General features: G+C 37.1%; 3 protein-coding genes across 4 annotated transcripts in view; all 3 read right to left on the reverse strand.

Moving 5' to 3' along the window:
• LOC107742103 (beta-1,3-galactosyltransferase 1-like) overlaps positions 1 to 2,063 on the reverse strand; it is an 8,398-nt gene extending 6,335 nt beyond the window's left edge. The window contains exon 1 of one of the 2 annotated variants that reach the window (XM_016554976.1): positions 1,865 to 2,063. The gene's annotated coding sequence lies outside the window, so the exon portion shown is untranslated. Of the gene's footprint in view, positions 1 to 1,793; positions 1,834 to 1,864 lie in introns of those variants that run through there. The other variant, XM_016554978.1, reaches the window with a different exon arrangement.
• A 1,840-nt stretch (positions 2,064 to 3,903) lies between these two features.
• Positions 3,904 to 4,755, reverse strand: LOC107742102 (beta-1,3-galactosyltransferase 2-like). Its single transcript, XM_016554975.1, has one exon. The coding sequence runs from the start codon at positions 4,753 to 4,755 to the stop codon at positions 3,904 to 3,906; it is 852 nt and encodes a 283-aa protein (XP_016410461.1).
• A 2,237-nt stretch (positions 4,756 to 6,992) lies between these two features.
• Positions 6,993 to 9,718, reverse strand: part of LOC107742087 (beta-1,3-galactosyltransferase 1-like) — a 6,289-nt gene continuing 3,563 nt past the window's right edge. Inside the window, exon 2 of the mRNA XM_016554953.1 lies at positions 6,993 to 8,162. Coding sequence (XP_016410439.1) covers positions 7,061 to 8,162 — 1,102 coding nt within the window. The 3' untranslated portion in view covers positions 6,993 to 7,060. The remainder of the gene's footprint in view (positions 8,163 to 9,718) is intronic.

Below are 9,718 nucleotides of genomic sequence, written 5' to 3' on the forward strand. Positions count from 1 at the left end.
GGCGTGGTTAACTCTTAACTTTTATAAAGAATATCTCTTTGGTTTTGAGACTTTAGTGTTTGCAACTTTACAGATCTTCTTTATGCACCAAGAGCTTTTAACACTCCAAAGAGAAAGGAAAAATTGAAATCGCATCATATGACCCCTTTAATACTTCTTGAGTTACAGGCATGCTAACCCAGGGGGGAAAAAAACACAAAGTACTTTTTCCTATTTTTGAACTGTCACTGTTAGCATACATATAATGCAACAAAGATGGCTAAAGTTCACAGATTTGACTAATAGACATACCAAAAATAAAATAATGATACTGCCGTCTTTTTAAAGTCATTTTTACCCCCATTTAATTTGGCTCCAAATCTCAGGTGAAAATTGTCATTTTTAGCCCCTCTGCAAAATAGTGGATTACTCAGTAAATTTTCATCCATGACATTTAATATTTTGTCTTTCTTCTTCATTCATGTATTTCTTTCACTTGAAAAATATATTTTTGTTAACATTTTTGCCGTGGGCCTCTGGTTGAGTTGGCACAGAATGACCCATATATTTAATTAGCAGAAATTTACCTCACTAAATATATATGTATCTCTGAATACTGAGTATTAGATATTAGACATAGAGTGTTGACATACCAGAGATTAGTTTATTATTATAGTTCTGTTTTTCAAACAATAACGCACACTTTGTATAAAAATTATTGTGCAGCTTCTCCCGAATTATGACAAACTAAATCTGATTTGACTTTTTAGATGTAGACGCAATCAAACAAAAATCAGTTGAACGTATCTGAACAGGGCCTAAACGTTGGAGCCACACACAAATCTCTTTTTCTTAATGCAGGTACTGCTCCAGTTAGCATGGTGGCTGTACGCCAAACATAACAAAAGGTGCACAGACCATTTTAAAGAATGTCACATGGGTGTCAGTTACATCTGGTTTGGTTGGTAAAACACTGATGTTTAGTACAAGACTCACACCCTTGTCAGGTTGCTGCAAATTAATCCATTGAACTGGACAGGACGACATGAGACTGCCAGGTGTGGCTATAGCCGTAAACGTACACTTGCATTTTAGATGAGGCTGAAATTCAATGCTTCTCACTAAAAACCCAAGGTTTCGAGAATGACGACATATAGGGTGAATTCAGGTGAAGTTCAATACTTTCTCATACAGTACTTTGTCTTTGGTTTTGTGTTAAAATGTGTTCCAATTGACTCCCTAACACTAAACAAAGTTAAACAGCTAAAGATTTCCACAAGGTACAGATAATATTTGTTCTTTTTTAATATATATTTTTTTAAACATAGGCTTCAAAACACAATTTTCCAAACATTGTAGGCAAACTAATGCACCTTTATCGTTTATTGTCAAAATAAAATGTATAACAAAAAATAAGTTTTGAAATATCTTAATAAATATTTTCATTTTAGCGTCTTTCCTAATTGTTGGTCCGGGCCTATTGTCTTTTTTTTACCTTATTCTAAAATGCATGGTTGTATTATTAATAGTAATAGTAGATGAATGGGTCATAATACCAAAACAATTACTATAGGTCATTGGCTATAGGCAAGCTATTTTAAATGCAAATTTACATTACTCATGGGCTGAACCCTACACACTAACTTAGAATTAGTGATGGTCTCTTGACAATAATTCATTAAAAACCTGACGTACGATTTCCGCAAAAGTCGCCCTTTTCCTGCGTATTTTCTCACGCGATATTTGTTCGATACGCTGTAACTTTAACTACCACGCTCCTTAAAACCCTCACCTGTTTCGTACTTACTGTACACTATAAAGTCCGACAAAGTAGCCTAGTATGAATCAAACTCTCGAAATGAGCAAAGTAAACGAATGTGCTTACATCAGACGCGGTGACGGCAGCAGCACCTGGCGAACGCCTCTGAAACGCGTTTGTGATAAGTGATGGCTGCGTTTCGACAGCCAAAAGTCCAGCACTTTAACACAAATATCCAATAAAGTACCCCAATCGATGTTTATGCCAGCAAACAAGAGCCTCCATCTGTAAAACAACAGGTGTCTCCCGCCCCTCTAGCCACACCCGCGCTCGAATGTTCTTCCTCCTCAAGGTATAGGCTATCGCTTTTTCATGGCTATTGTTAACAATATTTCTTTTAAATACGCCATTTAAGTGTAAATCTGTATATGTATTAATATGGAATATCCTTCAGTCGTTTTCTGAGATTTTAAAAAATCTTAAAATTTACAACTTGTTTATATTTAACTGTAGAATGGTTTTGTACACTGTAGTATGGTATTTCAGCTTGTTTACGTACACTGTAGAATGGTTTTGTACACTGTAGTATGGTATTTCAGCTTGTTTACGTACACTGTAGAATGGTTTTGTACACTGTAGTATGGTATTTGTTATATACCCTCTTTTGTGTCAGTATTAAGTTTCCACACTTCTTATCAAGAAACACCGCCAAGATAAGATAAGAGCTTCGCTGCCCTCTAGTGGCTCTCAAGCAGCTGATTTAGCAGTTCCGATTTTGAGGTTATATTGTCCCTGCAGGCTATGGATATCTGTATATGTAAATGTAAGTATAAACTGCTAATGTTGCGTTGATTATCTGGTCTGCTTATGGGAGTGGTGCATGCTTGGCATACTCTGCAGGAAGCAAAATTGCCTTTACCACATGCTTTAGTCAGCATAGAGCCCTATTTATTTTGTCAACCACAGAATTTTTTCCTTTTTTTACATGCATTATGTGGGAAGATGATGCATAATGTGTCCATGGACCTTTTTGTTAACATAAAGATGTTATGTTGATGGGGTAGTGTAAATCTATATTTTATATCGCTAGGTTATTTAAAATGATGACAAATGGATTTTTAAAGAAATAGGTCACCCAAAAATTACAATCTGCCTAAGATTTACTCACCATCAGGTCATCCAGGATGTTAATGAGTTTGTTTGTTCAGATTTGTATTACATGACTTGCTCACCAATGGATCCTCTGCAGTGAATGGGTGCCATCAGAATGAGAGTCCAAACAGCTGATAAAAACATCACCGTAACCCACAAGTAAACTTGTAAACATTGCTTGATCTGTCCATATTTCTCTCCTGATTTGGACGAGTTTACTTTTTCACTGGAGAAAGCAATATTATGGATAGAGGACTCGTATTTTAGTCAGAAGCAACGGTTTGGAGTTTAAAAAGCCTTAATAAAGGATGCATGCAGCTTTTTGCGTCACAAGACATTAATTGATGGACTGAACTATGTTTTACTTGTGGATTATTGTGATGTTTTTATCAGCTGTTTGGACTCTCATTCTGATGGCACCCATTCACTGCAGAGGATCCATTGGTGAGCAAGTCATGTAATGCTACATTTCTCCAAAACTGTTCCCATGAATAAACAAACTCATCTACATCTTGCGATGGCCTGGGTGAGTACATTTTCATTTCTGGGTAAACTAACAATTTTTACATGTTAACATGAGGTCATAAAATCTGTGTGCATAGAGTATGATGCCAGATGCCAGAGTATGTCTTTAAATTCAGCTGTTTTTCCAGTTATTTATCTTTAATTTATTTTCATTTATTATTTATTTAGGTTATTCCATAAAATATGTTCCTATATTTAGCCTACATTTCAAACAAATTAAATCTTTTAAATTATTTGCGTCCTGAATGAGTCGTTGTTCATTTACATAAAAGGTGTAAAAAGCCTGTTGTAAAGACAGTGTTGTTTTACATTTCAAATTCATAGAACAAGCATATCTTTCAGTATGCAAATGTATCAAACAATACTCGCACAGCAAGGACACACAGCTATCGGGTAAAACAAACAGGCTGCTGTTGTAAATTAAACTGAACCCTGTAACTACAGATATTTTCATTTCTTTAAAAAGAAATTTACACTACACGTGCTTTTCAGCAGGGTCTTTTGGCTGAGTGAATGTCCATCCAGTAGGAAATGAGATGAGTCTGGCTGTCTGTAAGTATTGCTATTCGTCCAGAATAGTAACAGCGATTGAATCGTTGTGGTGGTTTGACCACAAACTGCCCAATATTTGGTGGTTTCTTAGGTGCGATTCCCAAACGCTTCAAGCACATGCCCAGATATGCGTCCTCAATAAAAATAGGTCTGATATGCCTCGAGATGTGCAGGATCTTCTCTGGTAAGTCCATAGAAAAGATATAACACATGCCCAGAGGATACGGAGGATATCTGGATTTAGGATACACATCATGAGGAACATAAAACTTGCTGGACGGATCTCTCAAGACAATGTTTCCAGACAATACTAAGCCAGTGATGTAGTTATGTTGTAGTGATTTCAGACTCACAAGCATATGTAATAGGTTTTTCATATTGAGGAGCACATCAGCGTCCACTTTCGCTCCATAGGACACCTGTTGACAATTCCTGCTGAGCCATTCCATCATCACCAAGGTTTTAATGGTCAGATTCCTGTAGGAATCCAGGAAGTTGCTCTGGAGAAGGTCTTGATACTCCTCGCTCTCATTCTGGAGTTGCTCCTGCAGTGTTTCGTTACCACTTTGTGAGCCCAAAAGAAAGAGAACCAGCACCAATTTGTCCCGGACGAGCTCCTCGCTGCCCCACGTTGTCCTGATGGCATTACGTGCCTCGATATTCTGCGGGGCCACAGGGACGATAACCACCACAAAGGGCTTTTGCTGTTCACACTTCTTTGGCTGGTCGAGGATAAATCTGTAATTTTGAGGGTAAGCAATATGGGGGTTCCCTGTTTTTTTCACCATTTTCTGCCACTTTCTTCTTTCGAGGGTAGTGGCGGTGAAATACAGCAATAAAACATTAAATAGGATGAGGAGACCACCCAGTAGCCAACTCTTACAGAACATCTGAACGAGACTGAAAAGAAAATAAAGTTTTCATTTAAAAATGTATTTGATCTAGCTTGAACTCCTATTCAAATTTAAATTTTGAAGGGATAGTTGGTACAAAAAAATTGTCTTTTGTTTTCCACAGATGAAGGAAGGTCATATACAGGTGCATCTCAATAAATTAGAATGTCGTGGAAAAGTTAATACCTGAGGTTGAGTACATGATGACAAAATGTAAATTTTTTGGCAAACTATCTCTTTCGATTCAAAAGAACCCTTTTTTTCTAAGTGGGTCTTTGTTACAGAGTTGATCAAATGCAAAAACACAGTGCTTCTCTCGGGAAACAAGCAAATGATTTTGACCACTGTGCTTAGAGGCTTGAAGGCTCCTCAACAAAATCATATTACATTTCCCTGATGTAAATTCAATACTTTTTCCTTCATAAAAACTCAAAACAAGAGATACGCTAAAAATGGTTCTTGAAAGGTTCTTTACATGTAGTAACAGTTCTATTTAGAACCATATCGTCCTGAAGAACCCTTTTGTGCTGAGGTGTTTTTTGTGTCAGAGTTTAGGGTTCTTTCCCACCTTTTTGTGCTTCAAATCTGTAACTGCCAATGCCACCTTCAATATAGATTTTTTTTGGTGCTCAACCATCCAACTACACAGACTGTCAACACACTCTTGACAGGTACATTTCTTAAATGTCAAACGTTCAAATTTGAACCAATCATGTATTTTTCTCTTTTTAGTTTAACAGAACATGTAAGTGTGAGCAGTTCTGATAAGTTAAGGATACTTTGCTCCTCTTCTCTACTAAGTAACAGAGATATTGAAAATTTTTTTTGCTTCTTTTGGCCTTCATAAACATAATTGTTTTTACATAATCAACTGGAAGAGACACATTGTAACTCTACTCAATTGTGTATTTCAGGTGGTGTCACATCATCATCTGCAGAGAGAAAGTGCCATTCAGTTACACCAAAATATACACATATTGATGGATATTATAGAGGATTGTATAGATATGTCACTGGAACTTGTTCTTCATTACATCTATTTCTACTTTGTGTTTTATTTCATGTATTTAGTCATGTTCTTAGTTGTCGTTTAATGTATTCAGCTACTAACTTGTTAAGAGCACTGCCATTGTTGCTAAAATGTCATGTCAATAAAAAATAAAGGCACCTTATAGACAGCATGCTGTTGGTTTTAAAACCCTAATAACAATATTAATAATAATATATAAAAAATAATATGACTAATACTAATATTAACAACATATATGTTCTACTATACTAATATGATTAAAAGGGTTATTTATTTATTTATTTATAACACCATTAAAGAATGGTTCTTTATGGAACCTTATAAAAACGGTTCTACCAAAAAGAGTTCTGTTATTGTTACAAGCCAAAGAACCCTAATTTGGTAGCGTTTAGAACCATTTTTCTTAAGAGTGTATAATAAGTCACTAATACAAAATCAATTCTGTGAAATGTTCAAACATACCTTGTCTTGAGAATAACAGCGATCTTGTACATACTGTATCCCAGAGTCGCTGTATCCGAGCTCCTCCTTGTCATTTCTTTGACCTATTAGATCCTTTAAAAACACCTGGTGAGGCTATGGAGTGTGTCACAGTGAGCTGGCAAAGTTCCAGAATCATTTCGCTACTCAAAAGGATCATGTTGCCACCCATCTTTCAATCATTCTCCTCCATCTGCAAAAGTTTTCAGTTGTGTTTCTGATGCCAACTGGGACTTAAAAAAATACCAATAATCATCTTGAGATAACTTGGTATTTCAGATGGTTCCAAATATAATGTCTAAATGTCTTGAAGACCTGTGGCATTATAATAGTCTGAAAGCGGCCACCTCACCTTACCAACATTATTTGCATGACATGCAAAATACAAGATGAAGGTTCCAATGTGACCTTGTCAACACTTGAGTTGGACAGAACTGAAAATGACAACAATCAAATAATATTTACATTTTTTATTTAAAATCTGTAACTAAAAATAAATATTCTAAAAGAAAAAAAAACATAATTAAAAATATACATTTATAAATAACCATTTATTTTATGAGCTGTATAAACAAATAGCATTTTAATTTTTTTGTCTTTAGTTCTCTGATTGTGTCTGCCATTGTCTGTGCAGCACAACAGTCGTTTATTAATCAAATAAAGGCAACCACTAATCCAATTTGATTCATTTTATGTGGGCCTCTTTACATCCTTCCAAATGTCTATTAGCTGCTGTGGAGATCCCAGGATTGTTGTAATAACTCTGAGAAAATCCTCTCGCTTATATTGTCCCAGATAGGCTCTAAACTGTGAAGGGTCTGGGGGAGATGAGGGTGCAATCCCTAACTGTTTCAGACAAGCGCCCACATATGCGTCCTCAATGTTAAAGGCGTTTACTTTCTTGGAAGCCTCAACAATTTTTTCTGGCAGGTCATTGGAGAAAACATATCCCATTCCAAGCAGGTACGTGGGGTATTTCGGTTCAGGGTACAGTTCCTCTGCCACGTACCATTTTGAGTTTTTGTTTCTGACGACAGGCCGGTTCCACATCAAATAGCCTGTAATGTAGTTCTGTCTGGGTGTGTTGGGTGCCAATAGCAGGCTCATCAGGTTCTCCAGGCCTATGTACATGTCAGAATCAACCTTCATAGCATAAGATGCTTGAGAGCAACGAGTGGCCAACCAGTCCATGATCACCATTGTCTTTATGGTCAGGTTGAAGTAGGAGTCCACAAAGTTGCTCTGCACTAAATCTCTGTGTTGTCGGCTCTCTTCCTCCAGCTGCTGTTGAGCTTCAGGTCCTCCAGTCAAACCCACCAAGAACAGAGTCAGCACTGCTTTTCCCTGGACTGAGCTTTCATTCCCCCATGTGCTCCGGATGGCATTACGAGCATCTACCTGATGAGGGGCCACAGGGACCATCAAGACCAGGAACGGATCCCACTGACTACATTTATCAGGTTCATCCAGGATGAAATGATAGTTGCTTGGATGAGCCACATGATGATGCACTGAAATGTCTGTGGTTTGTGTAGGAACTAGTGTGGGACTCTGTTGGACTCTGTTGGGTGCTAAAAATATAGTTTGATTTTCACTGGCAGATGGGTACCCAATCACAACATAATAGGAGCGTATCACTTTTTCATACAAGGTGTCAGGGAGCACAGCAATCTTGAGAGAGAATTCAGAGAGGTAAGCAACGGCAGTCAGTAAGAAGGCAAATGTAAGTAGCAGAATGAATCCTGTCTTAATGTGACACCTGTGTGGAGCTGTGTCCGGACCCAAACTGCATCTAAGGGGGGGAAGTAAAGGTAGCCTATTCAATAAAATAAAATCCAATAATGCTGACACAACAAACATGGAATGAATAAACATTCTTGAGAGTCAGTATCAAACTTAGAACAATTAAATTTATATTAAACATTAAAAACACCCTAATTTACATAACCAAGTCGAAAACATGGGGACTGTTTATTTTTTGTTTGTTTTAAATAAATCTATTCATTACATGAACCGTCAGAACGAAGATTTTCAATATGAGAGAGAGAGCCCGTTTCAGGTGACCGTTAAGGTGAGCGAATTTGATTGTTCCCACAGCAGAAGGTTAAAATAGTGATGTGAAGTGGTCACGCTCCACCGCTACTTGGGACACATCTACCGTGGCACGACGAATTTTCACGTTCTAAATTCGGCAGTTTTAATAGGAATCCACGCGGAATTTCGTCTGAGGGCGAAATATTTCCTCAAGTAGCTGACCATCAGAAAGTTGCTTGGTTTGAAAGTGACATGTGAGAGCTTTGCTTCATACAAAGCCACTAGAAGGCAAGCCTGCAACCTTTAGCCAAAAAAGCGTAACGGCTAATGCTAACGCTTCCGCTTTGTCAGTATGTGGGAAAGGAGACCTGAGGCCGTTTTTTTAAAATGGATGTCAATGGAGGAGAGGCTTCACTACACTGAATAAACATATTTTAGAGGAAACAGCTTATCATTTAATGAATCAACAGCCTATCGGCTAATCTTCAACATGTTTTACATTTAACAATACTTTTGGATTTAACTATTTTTAGAGTTTACACGCTTAAAGCACACTAAATCCACACTATCTCGAATACCGCTCTGGAGCAGTATTCAAGGCTTAGTATATCCCATCATGCATCATGTTGTGGAAATAAATCGTGAGACTTTTTGCCGAGATCTCGCGAGAGGTCACGGAAACCTTTCCAATGTTTGTTAAATATTAATAATAGTTAGATATTACATATAATTTGGTAGTAAAACAAAGAGTTGCCCGTTTTATTGGTGCAAATGAGTAGTGGTGATAATTATTTTGTACAACATTTGTACCTGCTTTTTATAACTTAATTAGAAGCACCACAAAATTAAATTGTGTATCTGTTATAGAGACTACTGAACAGATATTTAGAAGTTGATTTTAAAATGCAAAGTATTGAAAATAAAAATAAAGCTCTGTAAACATTTGCATTTTTACAACACTGTAAGTGTGTCCCATCAGGTGATGAAAAGTTCTACACACACTTGTGGTCTTCATGCTCACTTGAACACTTGGACCAAATACAGGAAATATGTCATAAGTGGTCAAGTGCAAAGACCGCAAGTGCGGGTATTTGTGATCGTAAGGATCAAAGTCGGAACTAGAATGCATTGCTTTTGTCATGAAACTTATTTTTACTATTTTTACCCAAAATGAGGTGTAGTGAGTAGCTGTAGCTGTTTCATTCATACTGGTAGCCGGAGGGCGGCCTCGTGCAATAAAACCATAAGTGAAAAAATCATAAAATGAAATACTCACAAAAATCACGTTGGAGGAAATCCCTAATATGGACAAAG

Source organism: Sinocyclocheilus rhinocerous, unplaced genomic scaffold (assembly GCF_001515625.1).
Source record: "Sinocyclocheilus rhinocerous isolate Xijiao unplaced genomic scaffold, SAMN03320098_v1.1 scaffold2873, whole genome shotgun sequence".
Classification (NCBI taxonomy): Eukaryota; Metazoa; Chordata; class Actinopteri; order Cypriniformes; family Cyprinidae; genus Sinocyclocheilus; species Sinocyclocheilus rhinocerous.